General features: G+C 43.4%; 1 protein-coding gene across 2 annotated transcripts in view; it reads left to right on the forward strand.

Annotated features, from left to right (window-relative positions):
• The first annotated feature begins 2,540 nt into the window (after positions 1-2,540).
• The window catches only part of LOC111866943 (uncharacterized oxidoreductase YrbE), a 31,039-nt gene continuing 6,947 nt past the window's right edge, over positions 2,541-26,632 (forward strand). Inside the window, exons 1-8 of one of the 2 annotated variants that reach the window (XM_023856330.2) lie at positions 2,541-2,769; positions 8,457-8,707; positions 10,676-10,815; positions 13,128-13,279; positions 19,751-19,877; positions 21,470-21,555; positions 22,876-23,038; positions 25,368-25,547. In XM_023856330.2, the coding sequence (XP_023712098.1) occupies positions 2,697-2,769; positions 8,457-8,707; positions 10,676-10,815; positions 13,128-13,279; positions 19,751-19,877; positions 21,470-21,555; positions 22,876-23,038; positions 25,368-25,547 (1,172 nt within the window). In that variant the 5' untranslated portion in view covers positions 2,541-2,696. The remainder of the gene's footprint in view (positions 2,770-8,456; positions 8,708-10,675; positions 10,816-13,127; positions 13,280-19,750; positions 19,878-21,469; positions 21,556-22,875; positions 23,039-25,367; positions 25,548-26,632) is intronic. The other variant, XM_023856331.2, reaches the window with a different exon arrangement.

Genomic DNA, 26,632 nt, shown 5'->3' on the forward strand with positions numbered 1-26,632 from the left:
GATCCCGGCTTCCGAGCGAGCGAAGACAGTGCATGCCTTAGACCGCTCGGCTACCGTGACCGGCGTCGTGACTCTTAGTTCTTAGTTTTCTTCGGTTCTTGCCAAAGATTCATGGCCGGATATTAGAATAGGCCATGATAATTTCCCCTCTCATCCACAGCCACATCTCTGAATCGTCTCCTCAGTCATCTGTGTTGTGGATACAGCGACACTAACATAAGAATCAACGTCGGACAGGCTTACGTCAGCTAAACTGATACCTTCTTCGTTTCGCGATTCTGCAGAGAGTTCCTGCAACAGCAGTGCGCAAGTGCCAATCTCGTAACATTCAGTTAACGAGAACAAATGCATAGTAGCAAGATAAAAATAAACTTGCACAGAAATACAGGACCATCAGTTCAGTGACCGCTCCACCAGTAAAACAACCGGCTAAGTTAACTGTAGCCAAGATTCGGGATGCAAAGTGCAACGGTTGCTGGATGGAATATCAAGTGCGGTAATTATCAGACACGAAAATTTCACATAAAACATCACGTCATATAATCGTTTGCTGTCTGCTCCTACGGAAATAAAACAATTACCTCTCTCTCTCTCCAGCAAATCTAAATGTTTTGGAAGGTATATTTTTTCCCCCTTGGCACTACAGCCCCAGTGAGCCTAGGCCTACCTCCATGAACTTCTCCATTCACTTCGGTTTTTCTAGATCTTACACATTCGGTAGGACTCCTTGGGCGGGTGATCAGCTCGTCGCAAGGCCTCTACCTGTAGACAAACACAGAAAAACGCACACAAACCTCCATGCCCTGAATGGGATTCGAACCCACGGTCCCGGTTTCCAAGCGAGCGAAAACAGTACATGCCTTGTTTACTTTTACAGTCAAAATGGCACGCGGTAGATAATTTTTTTTTTCCTTGGCACTACAGCCCCAGTGGGCCTAGGCCTACCTCCATGAACTTCTCCGTTCACTTCGGTTTTTCTAGATCTTACACATTCGGTAGGACCCCTTGGGCGGGTGATCAGCTAGTCGCAAGGCCTCTACCTGTACGCAAACACAGAAAAACGCACACACACAAACTAAACATCCATGCCCTGAGTGGGATTCGAACCCACGATCCCGGTTTCCAAGCGAGCGAAGACAGTACATGCCTTAGACCGCTGGGCTACCGTGACCGTTCGGAAGGTATTTTTAGCAAGTAATAATAGGATTTAACTTTGACAATTTCAACAACTAATGACAATAACTAAGCCTATAACAAAGATACTCAATTTTATCAGTTACAACAAATTTACTTTACCCTTGTTGCCTATTGTGTGGAATATAAAATATTAATTTCAGATGGTACCGAAGTGTACGGAGAAGTTCGTGGAGACAGGCCTAGGCCCACTGGGGCTCTAGTGCCAAGTAAAAAAAAAATTCAGATGGGAAAGACAAGCGTTAAAATGGGAATAGACAGAAACTTGTTATTATGGCAGTGACGCGGAAGGTAAACAAGAGAAGCTAGAATGGGCTTGAAATATACATAGGCTGTCTGAAATCAAGAAAAGCGTACACAGTTTCACGAGGGAACCTTCCGACAGCTGTTATTTAAAACCCGAGAGAGAGAAAATTAAGCGTATAACTTCAAACGCTTTTTAGAGCTGCACGCAAATCTTGGAGATGACCCTACTGAACCCTTCGAACGCGTGTAGTGGAGGAGGAAACATTTGTTTCAGGGTCATATATTCGGGTTCCAATAACAGAGTCAGTAAATGGCTCATTACTTCACTTCTTTCAATTACCAGTACTTACTGCTCTAATCACTGGAAGTGGGGATTTATTTATATGAGTATTAAGATAAAGTTGTCCCTGTGCTTAATTAATTAAGCACTAAAGTCATGAAGGCGTCTAGGGAAGTGGATGTATAGATTCACAGTTTCTTGACCTCAGCACTAGCTGGAGTGGTCAGCTTAACGCACCGGCCACTTTACCCCCGGGGAAAGAGCCCCAGGTACCCATTGGACAGGAGGTTGTGTGAACCACAGAGCCAGTCTGAACAACGTGGAGAAGAGAAATTTCTGGATCCTACCAGGACTCGAACCCCGGCCCCTCGGTCATTCAGCCTGTAGCCAGTCGCTGGACCGACTCCGCTATCCAGGCTACATATTTATATGGTATTTTTATATTTAATTTAATTTAATTAAATCTATCTATATAATATGGATCTTAAAGAGACAGGATAAGGTGATGTGGACTGGATTGATCTGGCTCAGGATAGGGACCAGTGCAGGCTCTTGTGAACACGGTAATGAACCTTCGGTTTCCACAAAATGATTGGAAGTTCTTGAGTGACTGCACAGTTGGCGGCTTCTCACAAAGGACTCAGCTCCATGAAGTTAGTTAAACCTCACTGTCTTTACCAACGGAGATTTTCTTTTTATTTTGAATAATAGACGCATATACAAAACAGGCGTAGGCAGTTCCCATCCGGCCCTATCAATTGAGTTTCTCGGCTGAAGAAAGGAGAGCCACCTGCTGGTCCTTTGTTTTTGTTGTTGTTACATACGTTGACCACTAGAGGCGCCAACATCGATAACAACATTATTAACTCACGTGGGAATGTCACGCAGGTGAAAATCTTTTATTTGGAATATTTGTGCTGGAGCCGGATTGTTGCTGGCTCATCTGTGGTTGCCGTTACCTGCTCAGTGCTGGAAGATGTGCCGCGGAGTTCGCATTGCCGCAGTCAGCTGTTCTCTCCTGCTCGTCATGATGGCGGCATCTGCAGCAGGTAAAGTACTTGGCACAAGTTCGCTCTAACCTACTAAAGGACTACGTCAGAATCACGCAGATGCCCGCATCCGCGGCATGTAGTGGAGTATAATGAGAATGTTGGCGATGTTGTAAGATGAAAGTGCATCACTTTTAAATGAGATTCTAAAGATAAAAACTTTCTGCTTTCACCAGCGTTCCCTACATGAAAGTAAAGAGTTTTATTAAATTTGTTTTAGGGGGGAAAGGCATGGCGTATAGACATGTAGTCTACGCGAGACAGAATTTCAATTTAATTACTGTTTAAAAATTTTACCAGAAATATTTTTATTCAAATTTTGGATTTGATAAATATAAACATTTGGATCCTTGGATTACAGATAAAGTCACAATTGTTTAATAACGCCCTAAGCATACTTTTCTTACAAGGTTGCAGTTAGGTCACAGGAACGAAGTTTCAACCAAATCCAACAAAAGATCCGGAGTAGGAAGAAGCGACAAACAGACAGACTGACTCTGCGTGTCTTAATCTTTTGTTTACCATGAAGAATGCCTAGAATTTGTGTTTCAAGTAGCACCTTGCCTACTGAATTTTATCCCAGTGCTGTAAGAACGTGTACGTAGGGAAGATTCGCATTTGGAGGGCTACTCGTCTGCTGTCCAAAAAACATAAAAATTAGAATATACAAAACTATAATTTTGCCTACAGTTCTGCTGACACAGCTGTACGAAAATTTGTATCTTATCTTCGAATTTGAGGTCCTACAAGATCCACCAATAAAGAAAAACTTTCAGTGTTCATTCTGTAAAATGATTTGAACAGTTCTGTATCCTGATTAAATTCTTACGAAACAATATAAAGACCTGAGTTTAAATTGTCAGGTCTCGAAACGTTTATGTTACGTTGAAGGTCACTTGAAGGGGGGCATTCACATTTCTGTGACGTCAGAGCGGATACCGCGCCCTTTATCGTGAGCTGAGGTGACGAGCAGAAGGATGTGAACAGTATTCTCTTTTCTTGAAACGGAGGTCAACCTCTTTCCTGCAGAAGTTCAACTAAATCGAGCGCTACCTGACTGTTCAACGTCCATTTACTTTTAATGTGAATATAGCTGGAAGGCTTACAAAGCCGCCGAGGTTTCTTTTTTTTTTCTTAGTTTCTTGGAATAAGGCCACATGGTATGTCGACCATTAATTGGCCTATTGTACCAGCCCCGGATGATAGATGATGATGATGAATGTGGAGCAGTCGGTGGAATGAGAATTGGCAGAGGAAATCGAAATACTCCGAAAAAAAAACCTACCCCAGTGCCACTTTGGCCACCACAAATCCCATATGATCTGACCTGGGATCGAACCCGAGCCACAGCGATGAGGACGTCGCCGTAATACGCAATTATGTTGGACACTCGCTGTCGTTCGAATTATATTCAATATGACGTTTCGACAGTTGGCTCTATTCCCGTCTTCAGTTGGTTATCTGACAGATTCTCTCATTTGTTTTATTTTATATCATAGTGGGACGCTTTGAATATTGACCATTAGAACAAGAAGGCAAACTCAGCGGTACGTTGCAACGTGATCGATTTACGGTCGGGAGGAATTGTTTTAGTCTCAACACGGCGCCGGGACATTTGAATGAAGATTTCTACTCATTTTAGGATGATTCATGAGATAGGCTCAAATCATGACCGATTGCATTCCTATTCAGTTCAATTCGCCATTTACAATGATCTTCAAATTTCGTTCCACGGCATATAAGAGCGTCAATTGATCTAACGTCATTAAACTTGTCCACACCACCTCATGTTTAGAGATTATTTTGCTGAATAAACATTTGCTAAGTCACACACGCACAAGTACAAGCATATGCCTCTAGACCTCAGGAGTCCGACCCGCCGCGACTACTCCTGACAGCAGGCCACGCTGCCAGCTGCTAGTGGCACAGCGACATCATGACCTACATCCTTACTCGCAGGTGAAAGTACTTCTGGGCTGCCGGAATGGTCGCTGTTGCATGGCGACCTGCTGCACGGCATAGGTCGAAGCAACACCCGATACTGCATTAAGCATTAGTTAGCTCTAAGTGCTCCAAACTGAAACCCAGACTAATGAGTTGTATCAGGCCTTGGATAGCACTGACTTGTAAACTGAACTCAGAAGAATGACAATTTCCCTCGTTTTCTCTCCCGCTTTCTTTGGCGTTTCATACGCTCAGCTGTTATTGAAAGGATAACATATGGACATACCGCTTCAGTACCTTTCTGTGTTAAAACAGTGTGAGTCCGTGTGTGTGTGTGTGTGTGTCTCCATTCTTCAGATCCTTCATCTGAAAGAACGTTAAACTCTTGAACGATGGGTGTGAGCATGGAGAAAGCATGTATGTGAACTACTTTTCGGACTCATGACGACGACTGATGAAATATCACAGGTCTTAGCTTAATACATTTATATTTGGCCTGAAGGCAGACTGGAGAGTCTACACTACGCCATTAAGGCGTATGGGGGAGTGGATGTATAGATCCACATTTTCTTCACCTTATTTATTGCAAGCGAAAATTATACTTCTAATAAACAACAACAAAAAATGTACTTTATCCACTTTTAGGCTCCGTAATATATATATCTCATGTATGTCCTTAAAAAAAACGTTGCAGAAGTTCCAGATCTTTATCAGATACATCTTTTGTGTTGTATTACTTGTAGATTTTTCTTTACGATGAAAAAGTTTCGATAAAGTAACTGTAGTGTCATGTGATGTGGGAGTCGATTTGGACTGACGAGTCGGAAACTAATAACTCTGGCAACGCTTAGTGCAGAAGGCCAACAGTACGATAAATTTAAACGAAGTCCATATCGGAGACGACGCGTGCGGTTGGAAAGACTGAGGACAGACATGACCTTTCCATGATGCGTTCATTTTATTCTCTTTGTGCAAATAACTCTCAAAGGCGATCTGACACAACGAAGTCCTCTGTTGTATTGCTCCTACAACCATTCCTTCACTTTCATGTGCGATACCAACAACAGGGGCTCTCTTGGATTCAGCTATGACGCTTTCCAGAGGCATCGGCAAAGCGGCGATATGCAAATAGAATACAACAAACACGACAATGTTCCGGTCGTGATTACAAGGCAGACGCTGAAACCACGACACCACACATTTCACTAAAATCAGTGGAGCCTCCATGACTGGCATGCACCTCTGTGTATGAGTTTACAACAAGCAATGAATACAAGAGTTTAAATTTTAAAGCCATTTCTGTGGAATTCGTGAACAGCCCAGAGTAATAAAACGGTGCCTTTCGGCCACGTGACTCTACTGCATAGGATAGACTGTAAGAACTCTCGTGACACGGAATTCTTGCTCCACTTGAGCCCTAACGATGGTGTATATAAGCCGCCCACCATTCGCAAGATTTATGTCTTTATTTGCTTGATGCGACTGATGATAGGTCTTCATAAATTTGTCACCTCAATGAAGACAGGGCTCGAATTCCTCCGGTGAGACAAGTGGCGCCACAAGTTGCGGAAGCAAAAAACAACAAGATAACGGAATATGGCGCCAGGTGTTGGAATGTAGACCTGAGCAAGAACAGAACAACTGGGGCAAGTTGACAGTCTTTTGTTTTTAGCACTATGCCGTGTGCCTTAATTTACCTATTCGTTATGACGACCTGACAGTTTTCTTCCTTTCTGGTGGAACACATCTATACACAAGCCTTTCAGAATACAAGTTTCACATTTGTAAAGGGTCCTTTTGAAATTTTATTTGAAGATACAGAAAGTGTTTGTCATTCCTCTGTGTTATAAAGGTTTGCTTTCTTGCAATCATTCGTTTGCCTGTTATTAGCCTACAGTATAGATAAATGGGGGTTCGAAGGCTGGTATGAGTCTCACAGAGCACTGATGCCAATAGTTGCTCCTTACTAAGTTGTGAGAAATTCCCTCCTGCGAATCAGGCCCTGCCAGCAAATCTGAACTCCCTACCTCCACGAGGTGGCCCTGGGTGCGTTCCATGGTGAGAGCATGAGTGTAGCAGATGGGAGCAAGGCGAAGGCCGAGTGTCTGGCTCCCTAAAACGGGACTGTTTGGCTAAGGGAATAAACCCGGATAGAAAATCTGTGGTCCTCTAATAAGATGGGATTGGGGCTGATATCCTCATCCCGCAAAATATTTCAGAGTCGGGAATCCAAACAAGACAGTGCCTTGGAAACAGCCAGGGCCCAAACAGGGCAGTGCAAACATTATTATTATTATTATTATTATTATTATTATTATTATTATTATTATTAGTGGAGACATGCGGTAGCGTAGTTGGTTTACGTACTATGCTACAAGCCGGAAGGTCGCGGGTTCAAATCCCGATGAGGTTATTGCATTTTTTTCAATTGACCCAATCCTTCCAGCCGCGCTCCAATTAGGCTCTGTATTTGCCAGTATTCAGGAACAGGCGGAGTTAATTATTTTTAAATTTTAATTTATTCCCTTACCGGACACTGTGTATACCTAAACTTATCACAGTCGGCATCTACCCATTACCGTGATGATACTTATTTCAGGCCGTATCATTATCACGTACATTCTCTTTTGTTTAGAGAATTATACTCTGAAATCTAATACCCACTTACTTTTAGGTTAATACTGTCGATCACAGTGAACCCGTGGTCTAAGGCATAAGCTATCTTAGCCCGCTCGAACATTGGGGCCGTGGGTTCGAATCCCACTTGAGGCAAGTATGTTTTTCTGCGTTTATAACGTCTTTGCTTTGTTCTGTGGAGGTAGCGGTCTTGTGACGGGCTGATCCCCCGTCATGAGAAGCCGGGAAAGCGTAGTCGGTACAGCGACTGGCTGTGGGCTGGACAATCGAGGAGTCGGAGTTCGAGTCCCACTAGGATCAAGAGTTTTCTCTTCTCCAAGTCGGCCAGACCGGCTCTGGGGACCACCCAACCTATCCAGTGGGTACCGGGGGCTCTTTCCCCGGGGATAAAGCGGCTTGGGCGTGAAGCTGACCAATTACCTCCAGCTAGTGCAGGGGTCAAGATAATTTGGATCTATTCATCCACTCCCCCATACGCCTTCATGGCATGGTGCTTAATTACTGAAGCACAACCCTGGACAGCTTTACCTTTTACTACGCCACGAGAACGATATTTAATGCTCTGACATCTCATAAGTTCCATTATAGGCTATATAATGACGCTTTATCAACTGATAACGGTGCTTTAGTGTCGAATGAGGTTAGAGGATGATTAGGTAAGGTAAGATGAAAATGAGGAGGGTGAAAAAATCGTAGACATTTTCGTAAAAAGAAACATTTCCCCCAGTCGGTATGGCGATGGGTTACGAGATCGAAGGTCGGAGTTCGGTTTGCACCAGGGGAAATAGACTTCTTTCTACTCCACAGCGTCTAGACCGGCTCTGGGGCCGACCCGACCTCCTATCTAATGGGTACTGGGGGTCAATCTAAGGGGGTAAAGCGGCCTATGCTTGAAGCTGACCACTCGCCTCCATTTAGTACCGAGGTCAAGAACGGTGGAGCTATACCTCCATTCCCCCAGACGTCTTCAATGCGTGGGACAGCTTTACCTTTTACCTGTACCCAATATTCCTCTGGAATTCTTTAGTGAAACCACAAATGTGTCAAAATGAAGACGGGCAAACTCGAAGTGGCTTGAAAGATGACACGATGCCGTTTCTCTGCAGGGGACGACGTGTGGAAACAGGAGGTGGGATCCCAGATGGAGATCGGCGTATCAAACTCAGGGTACCGCAGGGTGCAGCTGAGGTGCGGGGCGGACTACATGCAGGTCGACGTGGAGACCGACCAGGAATTCGGCGGAGTCATATACACACGGGGTAGCTACCACAACAGGAAGCCACCGTGCTTCCTGGACCCACGAGCCGGCCGCAGCTTCTCTCTCAAGTTCCCTCTATCACAGTGCCAAACAAAGCTCGTGAGTAAACAACACTCCTTGATATGGGTCGTGTGAGGTCCGCGAGATACACACATCACACTTGAATCAGAAACACCCATTGGTACTGCTAGCGCAGACCTCTCCTACCCCTCAACCCCACCCAGGTTATCCCCGCGCTTGATTAACTAAGCACTGTGCCATGAAGACATGTGTTGGAGTGGAGGTACAGCTCCACCATTCTTGAACTGGGCACTAGAAGGAGGTGAGTGGTCAGCTTCACGCACCGTTTGCTTTACAACCGGGGAAAGAGCCCCCACCCCCGCCCGGTATCCATTGGATAGGGGGCTGGTTGTGCCCCAGAGTAGGTCTGGAAGCTGTGGAAAAGGGAAAAATCCATATTCCTTCTGCACCACTGTCACTCGGCCGTCCAGCCCGTCGCTATACTGACTGTGCTATCACCTTTCCTCCCCCACTCCAAAGTACCGAAGCAAATTCATGTCTGTTGATGTTAGTCTATTCGCAAAATAACCGAATTCATCATCATCATTGACAAATCAGCCTTTTTTTGAGCCACGGCCTTCCTTAAAAGATCCTGCCAAATGCTTTAGGTTTCCTCTTCTTTTGATTTCGCGATAGTAATTATTTACAGAGCAAGATCATCAGCCTTGCTTCCGAGCCCCAACCTGGAAGAAGGCGTATGAGGGAGTGGATGTATAGATCCACATTTTCTTGACCTCGGCACTAGCTGGACGTGAGTGGTTAACTTCATGCCCCGGCATCTTAATTTACAAATTTATTAATCACGACCAAAATGTCACCACTTGCGGGGAAGGCGAAACACTGAATGGAAGAGCAAGCATACGCAAAAAGTAAAAGTGTCTCTATGCTCAATTAAACACTACGCCATGAAGAAGTATGGAGGAGTGGCGGTATAGACCCATGTAGTCTTAAACTCAGCTCTACATAAAGGTCAGTGGTCAGCTTCAAACCCCGGCTGATTTACGCCAAAAGAAAAAGTCCCCATTTCCCATCGGATAGGAAATTGGGAGAGCCCAAGAACCGTTCTGGGAGACTTGGAAAGGAGACAAATCTTTTTCCTACCGGGATTCGTACTCCTAATCATTGGCCGTCCTTCCCGTAGCCAGCCTCTATACCAACTGCGCTATACCAGCTCGAACAGACATAAGTAACAATTCTAAAAGGAGTCCATAAGACACTGCTGAAAAGCTACACTCTGCTTCGAGAGGACAGCACCAAACACATACACGCTGCAATGTGTACGACGCGTTACCATATCGATTGCTCCTGCTCTCGAAAATGTTTACTACAAAACTCTCCGATAGATGGCATTCCAAGCACTATAGTGAAAATCAATTTATAAACGGAGAAAATGCAACAAATAAAAGGATTTTTAAACCAGATATTCGACTGTTATATATCAGCAGACAAGTCTAATTAGAATGACAACATTTTAATTTATCAGAAGTTAAACATTCTAAAATAACTTCATAGTGTTTATAAGAACTCACAGTCAGCATGGTTGCTAAGTTAATAATAATAACCCAAGAAACATAAATTGGTTTATCATCACATCATACACCCGTTGTTTAAAATAAATTTGATGTTTTAATCATCATCACAATTTTTGAGGGGGATGGTTTATATTATATATCTTTCCCCTACATATATTCTATTGTTAATATGTATAATTAAGCACTTATGCAAAACTGTTTAATGTACATAAAAAACTTATGTTATCCGAGATTTAACGGCGTGTAATCCATTAAAATCAACCGATGTTTCGGAGGAATATGTGGCTTCTATGTTCAGGACCGGAAAACGAACGTGACAGCAAATGTCATGCAGAGTTCGGCAATCTAAATATAAATTTTGAAGTTCATCGGAAATAAACGCATTGCGTGCCTTATCTGCAATTCTTGCTGGCCGTACTATCATGTGGAAGAACTGCAGGAAATGGAGCAGTTGACGTTGTTTATCTCTCTTCAGGACAGCGAGGTTTACTCTAATGTTGTGGTGGTTCAACACGACGACGAGCTCATCATGCCCGGTGATGCCGCCTTCACCCTGGAGTGCGACTTCAGCCGTCCCAGGGACATCACTGTCAGTGCGGATCTGGAGACCGGACGGTCAGTATATCCTTTGAGAAAGAGAACGCAAGAAGATGCTGGAGTGTTCTGACGATGGTGCATAACGCGCGGAATTGCTGGATTTTTGGACTTTGTCCATCGTTTGGTACTCTAAATAACCCTGAAGTACACAACGTTTCGGCAACTGGATCTGTTTCCATCCTCAGTTGAAGGGAAGGGAAGCACCTACTCTGTTGTGCCCGTTAGAAAGACCTGACCTCAATCACTGGATAATCCTTGTCAGTTAACTACAGCTATATAAACACCTGAGATCACGATCTGTCAACGGGAAATAACAGGAAAGTGTACAATAGAAATTTTGGTAATGTCTGTACAGACCTAAAACTAACATAGAAAAGGCTGTACTTATACTGACATACGTTGTCCAGTGATTGAAGTTATCTCTTTCTGACGGACTGAGGACGAAAACAGATCCAGTTTCCGAAACGCTGTGTTCTTTAGAATGCCGGACGATGGACAAAGTCCAAAAACCCAGTAATTCCGAGAGAGCAAGATTTTCCAAATGCGTTCTGTGCAGTTTCCCATACCTAGTTAGCCTTGATATTTACTGATTGCCGATTAAAGATGCAATCAATCTCAGCACACCGGAGGCATACTGTGAATTTATTTTAGGAGCGCATGTTAAGGCGAAACAGTAAGACCCCCCTCTCGTCAAGTCGGGCCGATGCATAACGCTTCAGTTCGCTTCAGGCAGTCGAGGCACAAAACAGCTGTCCAAAAGCAAAAGTTTAAAAGTTAGACACGCGCTATAAGACCACATAAATTAAACCGTACAACTTTTAACGCGTAAAGCAAATCCTAGAAAGTACAGTAAAAGTAAAACGTAAAGTCGTCCCTAGGCCGGTCACGGTAGCCGAGCGGTCTAAGGCATCTACTGTCTTCGCTCGCTTGGAAACCGGGATCTGCGTTCGAATCCCACTCAGGGCATGGATGTTTAGTTTGTGTGTGTGTGCGTGTCTCTGTGTTTGTGTACAGGCAGAGGCCTTGCGACGAGCTGATCACCCGCCCAAGGAGTCCTACCGAATGTGTAAGATCTAAAAAACCCGAAGTGAACGGAGAAGTTCATGGAGGTAGGCCTAGGCCCACTGGGGCTGTAGTGCCAAGGAAAAAAAAGTCGTCCCTGTGCTAACTAATTAAGCACCACGCCATAAAGACGTATTGGGGTGTTGAGCTATAGCTTCGCCATTGTTGACCTCGGCACTGAATGGAGGTGAGTGGTCAGCTTCACGCCCCGATCGCTTTACGCCCAGGGAAAGAGACCCCGGTACTCACTGGATAGAAGGCTAAGTGGGCCCAAGAATCGGTCTGGACGCTGTGGAGTAGAAAAAAATCTCTTGACACTCTCGGGAAACGAACCCCGACCGTCCAGCCAGTAATCCATCGTTATGTTGACTGGGGTACAGTAACTTACAATTTAAAGTAAAGCGAAATGGAAATATTATGACTGTAATTTTGCATCGGAGTACTAAATGAGGACCGCTTCTGTGGTCTAGTGGTCAAAGTTTCTGACTACAAATCCAGAGGTCCGGGTTCGATTCCGGCGCTTCCAGGTGTTCTGAGAAGTAGTGGGTCTCGAACGGGGTCCACTCAGCCTCGTGAGGATAATTGTAAAGCTACTTGAATGGAAACAGCGGCTCCGGTCTAGAAAACAAAAAATAACGGCCGTGGTGATTCGTTGCGCTGACCACGCGACATCCTCTATTCGCTAAAGTTGGCACTAACTTCGCTGACAAGCGGCGGTCGCTCAGTCGGTGTAGTTCGCGTGAGGACTACAGGCCACGGCGTTACTAAATGAGAACGAGCTCACTGGGCGTTCTTCCACAACTGACCCAAGAAATCTTTCGTCCGTAAATCTGTTGCGGTAATTTTCTCTAAAGAAATAAAGGTATAGCATTGCAGCTTGTAGCACAGACCCACATAAAATCAAGTGAATATAGTCCTACAGTATTCAAACGATGTTTAGATAATCGGGCTGAAGGCTGGAGAACGCTTCCAACAAAACTTATTATTAATCATGAAAACAGATGATGGCCACACGGGAAGTTACGGGTGGTCACATGTGTCCATGCTGCCACTAGTCTAGAAGACTCGCCGTGTTACACAAAAGTTACCTCGTGTTACTTTAAATATTCACCGTGTGGATAGACGTTTCAAATTAACGTAAAGACTTGCTTAAAGGGACCGGAAAGATGATGCATATATATATATATGAACACGCGGTACGACGTGTCTTCGAGAGTCCAACTGTCCGTGAACTAAACATTTCTGAGCTGTGGTTTCATCATTTTCAGGCCCGCAGTGAGTTCCCGGATTAGCATCACTGATCCCGATCCTGCGGGAAAGGAACTGCCACGTCACAGACGGTCCACAGTCTCCAGCGAATCAGAAGCCGTCTCCTTCAGTCCTGATGACGTCAGACCGAGAAAAAGGAGAACTGAGCCGAGTAAGGACGAACTCTGATGCCCGATGCTTTCATAAAAATGTCTTCCCGCCTCTGTTTGTTAAACGATAGTGTTCAGAAATTCAAAATTGCATTTTTCATACAAATCCGGCTTTAAAGAGATAGCTTTTACTTTTTCTTTCTGTCATAGGCTTGTCTATGCTTCATAAATTGTACTCTTCTCCAAGTATAATCAGAATCATCAAGTCAAGGAGAATGAAATTGGCGTGGAATGTAGCACGAATGAGGGAAAAGAGGAATGCATATAGGATAATGGTGGGAAAGCCAGAAGGAAAGAGACCACTGGGAAGACCAAGGCGTAGGTGGGTGGACAATGTTAAAATGGATCTTAGAGAGATAGAATGGGATAGAATGAATTGGATTGATCTAGCTCAGGATAGGGACCAGTGGAGGGTTCTTGTGAACACGGCAATGAACCTTCGGGTTCCATAAAATTCTGGGAGAGTTCTTGAGTAGCTGCACAATTGGCGGCTTCTCAAGAAGGGCTCAGCTCCATGAGTGAGTCATAGGCTTTTCTGCAAAGCCTGCTTTTGTTTTGTTTTGCTAAATCACTGTTTTCTGACGCGTTAGGTACGGAACGCAATTAAAGTTATCAAAATAAGCTTTAAAACCAGATATTAAATTATATATGTAAAAAATGACCAGAATTTAAACCGCGATGTTAGATCAGAAGATCCGTGTTATAACACTCTGGTTTGTACACAACATGGAGTGATCGTGCAATTGCCTTTTCCACTTCGAGGCATTCCATTGGCATTCACAGGCTTATGAAATTTATTCAAAGTACGAAATATGGGCCTGACTGTCTGATTGCTTGGTCACTGCAGTTGTATGTCAATTTCTATCCAACGACTTTGAGTATCTAAATTCCCTTCCTAGTCCCTCCGGGAAAGCCGCGCCATAGCTCAAGCGGTTAATCTCTGGCTTCCCACCTCGGCGGCCCGGGTTCGATCCCGGGTCTGGTAAAGTGGGATTTGTGGTGGACAAAGTGGCGCTGGGGCAGGTTTTCTCAGACTTCAGTTTCCCCTACCAATCTTGATTCCACCAAATTCTCCATCGTCATAATCACCCGGGGCAGGTACAATAGGCCAATCAGTGGCCGCCGTGCTTAGCGGACCCAGCTGGATTGCCCCCCCTACTAGCAAATTAAAGAAAAAAAAGTACATACACTGTAAAACAGAGATTTTCTGTGGTCTTGAAATGATGATGCCAATCACAATTCAACTTAACCTAGGAGTAGTTACGCATCGTAATGTAAATATACCAGAAAACAGCGAATAACGTCTTGTATGATCTTTGTATGTGTGATGTTTTGTAAGAAATATTGTTGTTGTGAGAATAAAGTTAATAAAGTTGCCCGTTCCTTGTCAGATAGTAACGATAATTGTTTACAGATCGTGCGAAGAGGTGAGTCACGGCCCTACTGATCAACATGGCGCAGCGGCGCAACATCTGTGATATCACGTCGTAACTATTCTATTTATAATTTATGTATAGACCATCATATTTAAACACAATAAATTCGCGATCTAAGCTTCATGGTGAAATATTTGTCTCAGTCTCCGCATCCTATTGCTTGTAATTTATTGTATTTATATTGCAAATGCTGTCTTTCCAAGGCACATGCAGAAAATCCTATGAAACAATCATTACCGATGAAATACGAACCGTTGTCTGTCCAAGGTCTCTGTGTTTTAGGATGCTTGAAACATCTTCATTCGATATCAAATAGACACTGAAACGACTGGAAATCAACTTCATTCGATAAATATGCCCAGTTAACGAATATTTTATCATTACCATTTTCATTTCTCACATTTCAGCAGAGACAATATTCATCCACCTACAAATAATATTAAAATATGTATATCTGTATTCATGTAAGCATTGTGCCCCTTCCAGTCTGAGCAGTCCATTAGTGCGTCACGTGACACCTGCATGTCAGGCAAAGTTAGTTCGTGTAACTGTTTTCAAACATTAGCTATATATATATATATATATATATATCCTGTTAGTTGTAGATTGTCTCTGATGTTTTGGGTTCTATTTTTACTGTAAGAAAGTACTGGATTCTTTGGCTACAGATACAGAGGTCCATGGTTCGATTCCCGGCGCTACCAGATTTTCTGAGAGGTAGTGGGTCTGGAACGGGGTCCACTCAGCCTCGTGAGGATAATTGAGGATCTACGCCAAAGAAATAGCGGCTCCGGTCGAGAAACCCGAAATTAACGGCCGTGGGGATTCGTTGCGCTGACCACGCGATATGCTATATCCGCTAAAGTTGGCACTAACTTCGCCGACAAGGCCGCGCCATAGCTCAAGCTGTTAGCCGCTGGCTTCCCACCGCGGCGGCCTGGGTTCGATCGCGGGTCTGGTCAAGTGGGATTTTTGGTGGACAAAGTGGCGCTGGGGCAGGTTTTCTCCAAGTACTTCGGTTTCCCCTACCAATCTTCCTTCCACCAATTGCTCCACAATCACCCTCACCTATCATCTGGGGCTGGTACAATAGGCCAGATGTGGCCGCAGTACAAGGGACTTACTCCCACCCCACTAGCAAAAAATAAATAAAAAAAAGTTCTGAAATATTCAAGGAGTTTCTGTCACTGAACATAATTGGAAGGCTTATCGACAGAGTTCATTCAATGTATAGAAAACAGAATGGAAGTAAACTCGGCAAGATCTTAAATCTGGTTGTATGCCTAACTTGTTTGTGGTGTTCAAGTACTCTACGGGCAAAGAGGTCATTTCCTCATTAGCTGCTACGGGTCAGTGACGCTTCTATTTGCTCTGCGTCACAGTACTTGCAAATAAGAAGCAAACATTGCAACAGCTGTGTAACAATCTACGTACGGCCTGACGGCGGTAAAGTTTCACACTGCTACCTTCTGGATTATGACACCGTATATTTTGGCAAGTTGGTACTAAATTCGCTAAACTCACCGCCTCTGTGGTCTAGTGGTCAGAGTTCGATTCCCGTCGCTACCAGATTTTCTGAGAAGTAGTGGGTCTGAAACGGGGCCCACTCAGCCTCGTGAGGATAATTGAGGAGCTATTTCAAGGAAACAGCGACTCCGGTCTAGAAAACCGAAATTAAAGGCCGTGGGGATCCGTTGCGTTGACTATGCGACACTATCTATCTGCTAAAGTCGGCACTAACTTCGCTGACATGCGGCGGTCTCTCGGTCGGTATAGTTCGCTTGCGGAATAGGAGTTTTTTTTTTTGGGGGGGGGTTCAAAACCTTCATATTCAGAATGGCAGACGGAGCCTATATGTCTGTCCAAAACGTTGGTGCCCAGAAGACCCCCAATGAGCACCAGCTCATGTAAGTAATCCGTGGTACCGATAGCCCAAATAATGCAGAAAGAAAGTTCAGGAGAAGTGGGGGAAGAAGAAAGTTTCACCATGCTCATAACTTTTATCGTGGAGGTCGAAGGTTGAAGTAAAACTTCCTGAAGTTCTGACGGAAACACCAGTGCGATAAGCAATTGAAGTTGTGCGTTTCTCCAGCTGCCGAGCGAACAGACGTTCCGAATTGACTCATGGGAAAACGAAACCGGGTTCAAGGATTGCTGATAACATGATTACTGAACAATGTTAGTTTCTCAAGGACTTCGCTCCATGAAGTCGTCTGAACTTTAATTTAATCACTGTTCAAGGGCCGCGCCATAGCTCAAGCGGTTAGTCGCTGGCTTCCCACCGCGGCGGCCCGGGTTCGATTCCGGGTATGGTCATGTGGGATTTGTGGTGGACAAAGGGGGACTGGGGCAGGTTTTCTCCGAGTACTTCGGTTTCCCCTGCCAATCTTCATTCCACCAATTGCTCCACAATCACCTTCACCTATCATCTGGGGCTGGTACAATAGGCCAGAAGTGGCCGCAGTACAAGGGACTTAGTCCCACCCCACTAGCAATAAAAAAAAGAGTCAGTGTTCAGACACCCCAGGCCTTCTTTTGTACGGTAGGGCACATTTGTCGTGTTGTCTGTAATTCTATTCCTGTTTGTATCGCGTAATTTGTTCATATGCATAGGCCTACTATGTGCATGTACATGTATGTATGTGTGTTTCTCATTGTTTTCCTTTGTGTTCTCTTTAGTACTTATCCATACTTTGCTTTTGTTCCCGCTGACGAGCTTTACGCGTTACTTCTGCAGTAGGACTTTTATCATCACTGTTAAAAATAAGTGAGCATGAAATGGAAGCAAAATTAAATATTCCGCTTAAACACTCGAAAGGTGAAGTCTATCTATTTGCTATTTCTTCAGAATGCTCCTTGAAAATATTTCTGACCATCGGAGGAAGGTATGGCAGTGTGAAACTCACTATCTCAATAGACACAGCTGAATACAAGCCTGCTAAATGGCTGAGATATGTCGACGACACGTTTGTGATATGGCCATATGGACCGAAAAAGCTACAGGAATTTCTTCAACATATTAACAACATCAGGCCTACCATCAAATTCACTATGGAAGTTGAAGTTAACAATGCACTTCCATTCTTGGAAGTTTTGGTTATGAAACCGGGTCCAAAACTGACCACCAAAGTGTACCGAAAGCCTACCCATATCGGTCGTTATCTTCGCTTCAAGTCCAATCACCCACACCACGTAAAAATGGGAGTTGTTCATAGTTTGGTCAACAAAGCGAAGGTCATATGTCAAAATCAGAAACGTAAGACATGACCTGATGCTCAGTGAATATCCTAAAGAATTCGTCTACTCTGTATTGAAGCCATTGACAAGAAATCATCCCCCTTCAGACAGAACATACCGGGGCACTGTAGTCATTCCGTATGTCAAGGGTAACGCCGAGAAATTCAGACGCATCGGAAACCGTTTTCAGCTTAGAACAATTTTTAAACCGAACATACGCTCCGGGGGGGGGGCCATTAATTAAAACTGCACCCGTTAGAGATGCCCAGAAAACAAAACAGTGCGTGTATAGCATCCATTGTGACTACGGCAGATGTTACATTGGTGAAACTAGCAGACCACTAGAAGTACGCATTAAGGAGCACAAATATAATATGACAGAGAGTTTGCTGGAAAAATCTAAATTGGCCCAACATGCATATGAAGAAGACCACAAAATTCGTTGGAATGAAGCAAAGGTTTAGCAGATCGAACTCAACGCCACATACAGGAAATACAAGGAATCAGCCCACATGTCTCTGCTGGACCATCCGATCAGTCAACTCAGTGTGGATATCGCTCCCATCTGGACCCTCTCATCACAGCAGAAGTCAAGAGACTACAGCGCCGTCAAGTGTAGTTGGTAACTCTTTGTTTCATGTGTTGGTACCACAAGGAGTATTGCTTCTCTCCAGGTATGATTTCATTCAAGATACTTCTCTGGTGCAAGGCCTCCTATGTGTGTAGCTTCATTATTTCTTAGCTCTCACAGATGGTTTGTGTTGTGCTTGTTTTATGAACCCCTTCTAAAACTGGCATAGTTGTCCGGAGATAGCGGCTAACTCTATCTATTAGACCCAACTGAGTAGGTTTTACTTCAAGACGGGGACATAATCCAGTCCCCGAAGCGTTGTGTTTTTTAAAAGAAACAGGACGGTTTTTTTAAGAACAGACAAGATGACGGATAATGTCTAACAACATATTAATAGTAACAATTTACCATTGTCACAAACTTTTAGATCTCATTTTGTTACTGCCGTAAAAATAAAGCTATCCCTGTACCAGGCCGTGGAGGCCCATAGGGTTGAGAGAAGTTGAGGGTCCCACATTATCTAGACAATCGGCTCAAAGATGGCGGTAAGGTTGCTGGCCGCGCTTCACTCCCCAGGAAAATTATTTAATTAATTCCTGGTACTCATTTCTGTTAGAGGCTGAGTCGACCCCAGGGCCATAGTGCAGCTGGAAGGATTAGGTCAATTGAAAAAATCCAATGACCTGATCGGGACTTGAACCCGTGACCTTCCGGCTTGTATCACAGTGCTTCAACCAACTACGCTACCTCGTGCCCCGGTTAATGTTGTATATGGATGTAATTACTGTGTATTCTAAAAACCAGTCTTTAATGTTGAAGCAGATGGTAAATATAGCAACCACTGTGCTTTAAATTATTAACGAAGATGTGTAGAGTGAAAACACACCAGGAGTAGCAAGCATCCAGCATAGGAGTTTAGGTTACGGCGTTACAAACACACTTCGAAACGTAACTTTGTCTCTTATTAACATAAATTCCATATGAGAACGTTTATCGCTTTCAATAACCTAACTTAAGTGTTAAATCGAACAGTTTCGAAAGCGATGTACGCGAACCGGAACTAAGCATCTTGACCATGCCACTGTTGCAGCCAGTATGCCACAGATACACTTAAACTCGCTTGATTTTTGACGGGTTTCCCAATAAACAAGATGGCGTAAGAGGGCAGGTCAAACTATCACGTCACAGGATTGTTTCATGTTAATTAATACATCAACTGGCACTTATAGGCTGTGCTGTCTTGCGAGGCGTCTGTCTGTTTCAAGCTGTCGCCATGGCTACTCTGAAGTTCAAGGATCCTTCACCTTATGTCAAGGGTCCGCAAGGGGCGCCACCAGTCGACTACTTGTATGCCAGGTGAGTCAAATTATGATTCCATATCTTAATTTGTGCTTATCGTATTTAATTAACTACTCATTATTTTTCAATCGTGGAAGTAGTACCCTTTGATGCTTGATAAGAAGGGTTCAAAACAAAAGTCATGACAGAGAGCACAAGGCGAGCAGAAGCAATGTTATCAACGAGATGTCACTATTCCTGGTTTAAGGCCTATAAATTTCACAGTATGAAAAATGTGCTTAAGTTTTAACACTGTTCGAAAAGCGAAAGAAACGTGTGTCTGTGTACACGTGCCTCTTGTGACAGAATTTGATTCAAGACCTTATTACCAAACACAAATAATAATACATTCATTAACACGGTGTCCATATTTTCAGTATGAAAAACGAAGTATAAAATATAAGGGCCCTTTTTTTTAGAAGTTTAGTAACGATGTTTATTACATGTTATTAAAATAAAATAAATTTTTCCCTGTGCTTAACTAATTAAGCACTAAAGCCATGAAGACTTATGGGGGAGTGGATATATAGATCCACATTTACTTGACCTCGGCACTAGTTGGAGGTGGATGGTCAGCTTCACGCCCCCGCCGCTTTACCCCCCGGTAAAGCTCCCGGTACCCATTGGATAGGAGGTTGGGTGGGTCCCACAGCCGGTCTGTACGAAATGGAGAAGTGAAAATTCTTGCTCCCACCGGGACTCGAACTCAAACCACTTGGTCCTCCAGCCCGTAGTCAGTCGCTATACAGACTACGCTATTCCGGCTCATTTATTACATGTTATTACTTACATTAATAAATTTATGTAATTGTCTTATCTAATGAAACTTTTCTGGTCTCCAACACTTCTTAAGCACCCCCAGTTTAATTTCTTGAATTCGATACAATTTTTAGCTTCTGTAGTCATATTTTACTTCTGTAGCAACTGATAATCCTCCACAAAACAGTGAACTCTATATGGCTCTTTGCTTCCCATTCGATGCTCTTTTCACTTAAAGTTGAGTGACTTCATTTCTTACATACCGATCAACTTCGCATGACCCGTGACTCCTCGAGATATGATTAACATGTCTGTCTCAGCTATGATTCGTATTACTTTAAGCCACTCAGAATTACTGAGTTCTTGGACTTCATCCATCGTCCGGTATTCTAGGAAACCGAAAACACGACGTTTCGGAATCTGGATCTGTTCCGTCTTCAAGTGTGGGGGGGAAACTCTTTCTAAAGGACCCAACCGAGGAGTTGTCCTCCCACCCCTTCACCTGAGAACGGAAACAGATCGAGTTTCCGAAACTTCGCGTTTTTTTTTTATAGAATACCGGACGATGGACAAGGCCCCAAAACCCAGTAACTCCGAGTGTTATACACCATCGTCAGAACCCTTTAAGTCAGTTTAATACATTTCAGCATAATTTTTGGAGTGAGAAATTGAACGAACAAGGAGCGGAAATTGTCAAGATCTAAATGAAAGTTATTCACCCGGAAAGGCGGTGGAATCTGCTGATATCTTCAGGGTTCGTAGTTATCAACATTTGAGGGGAAGCCGCCGCCTCCATCCTCAGCTACAACAGACACAAGAACATAAACCACTTGGGTGTATGTCTGTTGCAGGTACTTGGAAAATATAAAAATGACATCCAAGGAAGGAAATTCACAAGGAAAGATCCAAATGGCCCTGTTTGGAGCTGGAAGGGCAGGTCAGTAACCTTACGAAATATTCTACTTTTCTCGATAATTCGAAAAGTCCCGAACGTTCCAATGTTGTCTTAGGACTAATTCTAACCTAAGGATGTTCAGCTACATAGTAGCGAGTAGGTGTGGACTTTCGTAAATAATCGTCCATTTCACGATACAATATAGTCTGTAGGTTTCTCATTCTGTATTTGCTCCATTATCTTCCGGTTCTGTTCATTTTTGCCTGTCTCAATAACTGTGTGCATGCGATGTGACACACCCTTATACGATTCGTAGTGTCAAGTGTGCAGTGCAAAGAAAACACTTCAGAACACAAATGCAGAAAACCAAACGCTGTACAGTGATGTTAAAACAAACGTTTCGATCGAGATGTATACGTCATCACGAGCAGCGCTTAATGGCGGTTTGATAGAGAACGATTTGTGGCATATTTAAGGTATCATTGTCTCTGTATCTTCTGGAAAGTCTGATTAAGACATTAGACTTCTTCTTCTTCTCCTTCTTCTTAAGGCTCGACAGCTTCATTTCTTGAACGCTTTGGCCTACTCAACAATTTCCTTCCAACTACTTCTGTCTTGTGTGCAAGTTATCCAGTTATAAATTCCTATATCCTTTAGGTCTTCCCTTACGTCACCTTTCCATCTAATCTTAGGTCGGCCTCTCTTTCTTGTGGCGTTTGGCTGCCAGTCATATATTCTTTTAACTGTTCGTGCAGCCTCCATCCTTGAGATGTGTCCCAGCCAACTTTTTCTTCGGGCTCTGATGGAGTTAACTATGTTCCTTCCTCTATTAGATTACCTAGTTTTTCATTTGTTTTAATTCTCCATGAGCCATCGTGGTTTCTTGATGGTCCGAAAATGTTTCTTAGATAAAAGACTTTTTTATTGCTAGTGGGGTGGGACTAAGTCCCTTGTACTGCGGCCACTTCTGGCCTATTGTACCAGCCCCAGATGATAAGTGAGGGTGATTGTGGAGCAATTGGTGGAATGAAGATTGGCAGGGCAAACCGAAGTACGCGGTGAAAACCTGCCCCAGCGCCACTTTGTCCACCACAAATCCCACTTGACCAGACCTGAGATCGAACCCGGGCCACCGCGGTGGGAAGCCAGTGACTAACCGCTTGAGCTATGGCGCGGCCCTGAAAAAGACATTAGGTAGTCTCTGTTTATAGGGGGCGATGACAGCTGTTATCTCCAGAATAACACTCAGAAATTACATCGTGAAGCTCAACTTTCTCAGATGTCCCTAACATTTGATGCCTCGTGAGCCTGGTAACGTCTCCGACAAGTTCAAATCTGCGAGGTTGTCGCAATGTGTTGCAGGGTCAATCCACCTGAGTAGCATGACGCAGAACCCACGCGTAACAGTGAGGTACGTGGTGGATGATGACCAGAGCAAGTGGATTGCCATCAAGAGTTACTGGCATCTCGACAACTCAGAGTTCCTGCTCAGCAAGGACTCGAATCGGGTGTTTCAGGACGCAGGGTCAGTCTCCAGAACAGGGAACAAACTGTAGGACACTTTAGTGTAGCATCTTCACAACATGAGACGTATTACACTCTTACAAACAGCTCAATAGGTTAGCAAGGAACTAGTTCAAATTGTAAACAAATTGGGAAACTTTCAATTGATTTTAAAGTTGCGTTAAATTGCCTTGATCACCAGTAAAGAATGAGTAATGTTTGTGGTAGTTTCTATGACATACAGATTAGAGATTTCAGATAAAATTATGTAAATCATCTGTAGACGTCATACTTCACTTTAAGTGCGCACAGATCGTGAAATTTTCTAGAACAGTGGCTGTTTTGTCGCCATGAACTCCATATTTGGACGGAATTTTTTGCATCATCAGCATGGATTTTTACGCAATAGAAAAACTACCGATTAAATGCTTTTGCACTCATCAGAATTAGAGTAAATGAGGGTACAATGATACAGTACAGAACCTGTTGTACTGTATTGTATTTAGAGAGGGTGGGTTTCCCCATGCACTTAGACCAACTGTTGGTCCATTGTGCGTCCCCCTATGATATTCTACCAGTCTCTATACCCTACCGGTTCTGGTACGTGCCATCAGTCCCGACTCAGCCAGCGAGTTCGGCCTCTCGGTATCTCGATGCTTCCCCATCTACCAGAGGCGTTAGAGACTACTGTTTGGCGGGAAATGTCCTGAATTTGGCTCAGTGGTCCCCTTGGGACATGAGGTTCTTTTACGTGCCGTAAAGCTACGACACGGGACCCACGGCTTAAAGTCCCTCCCGGAGGACTTGTTCCCTGAATTTTTCCACCCTTAAATATTCCACGACCTCCTGACCTTGAGTCAGGAGGTGGGAAAGTTACCCATAGACTACGGAGGCCGCTTACAGAACCTGTTAGTAGATTTCAATGATTTCAATGATTTAGCTATGTTGGACGTATGATACAGTATTCTCGCTCAGTTTGGTATACTCATGAGATTGGTTATGCTAATTAAATATATTTAAGTGAAACTTATAGTAAATTATATATGAGTAAAGGTTTGTTTGATACATTTCCTATGCAGAATGGTATCGAATAGGAAGATGGATTACCGTTAGTGTTTTTCAATATTGGTTTAGAACAGGGCATAAAGACGGTTCAAGAAAAACATGAGGGATAGAAACTGAACAGTACATATTTGTTTCTGGTCCATGCTGATGACGTTATTGACTACGGGGTAAGATGAATGCCACAAAGAATAAGACAGAAACCCTAATAAGGAAGATAATCTAGTAAAAATTAAAAAGAACCAAGTAAATATCAATGTCTCATCACCAGAAAGCAAGGCAAAAGGATAACATAAAGACAGCTGGCAGATTATTTGTAAATGTGGCAATGTTCAGATATTTGATAATGATAAGAAATCAAAACTGCGTTCATGAAGAAATGAATGGCATGTCAAATTCGATGAACACATGCTACCAGTGAGTTCAGAATTTTCTGTCGCCTCGTTTACTATTTAAAAGTTCAAGGATTAAAATAGACAAAACTGTAATTTAATTTTGCCTGCATTCTGCATGGGTCTGAAACTTTGTCTTTCACATTAAGGAAGGAAATGAAAGTAAGGACGTTTGAGGACAGAGTTTTCAGGGGAATGAAGTAACAGGAGGCTGTAAAATATTTCGCTATGAAGAGCATCAAACATTTCGGATGAGATGGGAGGGGAATGTAACACGCATAGGAGTGAGTGAAGAGAAGTGCATACAAGACTTTTATATGAAGAACTGGAGGAAAAAAGGCCGTTAGGAAGGCTCAAACTTCAGTGCAAGGGCAATATTAGAATGGACCATAAAGAAATAGGATGAGATAATGTGGTTGAGGATAAGGGCCAGTGACGGGCTTTTGTGAACATGGTAATAATTTCAGGTGCAAAAAAATTCTGGGCATTTCGTGGGTAACAGAACAGCTATTAGCCTCTAAAGAAGTATTCATTTCCGTGGAGTTTGCCAATTGGTTAGTTATTCAGTAACTGTTCAGTAGTGAACCGAAAAGTATACAGATGCAAAACAGAGGAACAGACGCTTATCTGAGTTGTGACATCGTGTAGTTTGGTAGAGGATACCTACGTGTTGCCTCAATTCGGACCCAGAACAAAGCATGGGAGCCTCAGACCTCAGTCTTGTTCATGTTTAGACCCCTGTCAGATGTGAAGCTGTGGGTGTTGGGACATGGAGAGACAGGACTCCTCCATCTCTCACACTTCCAACATTTCTGACATTTGTATAAGGAAAGAGGCGGCCGTGACCTGATCAGCATCCGGGCCCAGTTGAGTGAGTTAAGTGTATTGTCACTTTAGAGTGCAGGCTGTGGTGGTGGCGTCACCAACAGTGTGCCACGAAGAGACCATCCGGGGTGCCCTGCTCAGTGGGAAGCACATCTTCTGCGAGAAGCCGGTAGCGCAAGACAGCGAGAGCGCCGAACGCTGTTACCAGTTAGCGGCCCGCTGCGGAAAGACTCTCTTCTGCGCCTTCAACAGGTATAGCACAGTTCTGCTGATTTCACAGCCGAACCTTGCCTTTCGGAGCATGCTTTAAGGGACAGAGCAGAACGAAAGTTTCGGAATCTCAGTCTCTTGATCCGTGTATGAAGAAGATAATAATCCTCACAGATATTGCACAGTTTTGCGAAATTAATCATTATTTATTTCTCTTCAAATCTTAACACCCACGCCTTTGAATGTCGTATTGCAATCACTGCAGCTCTATGAGAGTGTCTAGGAATATTTGAGTATTCATTTCTACCACAAGAAAGGACAGAAGCTGGAAGACGCGCAGGAAAGAAATAATTGCATTTAATTCCTACTTTTTTATATATTTTATTTCTATTTATGTAGTTCAGAAGTCCATCGCCCCCTTGGAATCGGCTTATTCACGATTGCTTGAAAATTACAGTGCTAATTGGTCCATTATATTGAGAATCGATATGAGATTACCCCAACTTGACACCGTTTTTAATTGTGTGTCGTCAACAATGCATATATGGCAGCCATGACATTTTATGGAGTGAGAATACTAGCGCCATCGAATTTTTTTTTTTTTTTAGAATCGTTATACATTTAGATCACTGGAAAATGTAGAATTTTAATATGGAATATTTCTTTTCAGAAAGACTGGAAATAACAACACGGTCTAACTATAATAACCGAATTATTATTATAAGTTTCCATGTCGGCATGATATATATCGTGTTTCGATTTGCTGCTTTGAGGTACACATAAAACCATAAAATACCGAAGAAGCTGAACGTGTTCAAGTTCGAATTACTTTCACACGCGTTGTCTCCTGGATTGTTCGCAGTAGAAAAAGACGTTTTAGGTCACAGAAGTTAATTTTAAGGACTAAATTACGCATAAGGTGTAACATTCCTAAAACTCTAAAATGTAATCTTTAGGAATCTTACGATTCACAACGACAACAACAAAAGCGTTTACTTTAAATACACTCTGAACCGTCTGCCTCTGTACCTTATCACGTAACCCGCCTACTGAAATGCCTGAAGAACTCTACATGACCTTGAGATAACGCGCACAAAACAAAACTAAGCACTTCCAGAAATTATACG

Source organism: Cryptotermes secundus, unplaced genomic scaffold (genome assembly GCF_002891405.2).
Source record: "Cryptotermes secundus unplaced genomic scaffold, Csec_1.0 scaffold899, whole genome shotgun sequence".
In the NCBI taxonomy this organism is placed as follows: Eukaryota; Metazoa; Arthropoda; class Insecta; order Blattodea; family Kalotermitidae; genus Cryptotermes; species Cryptotermes secundus.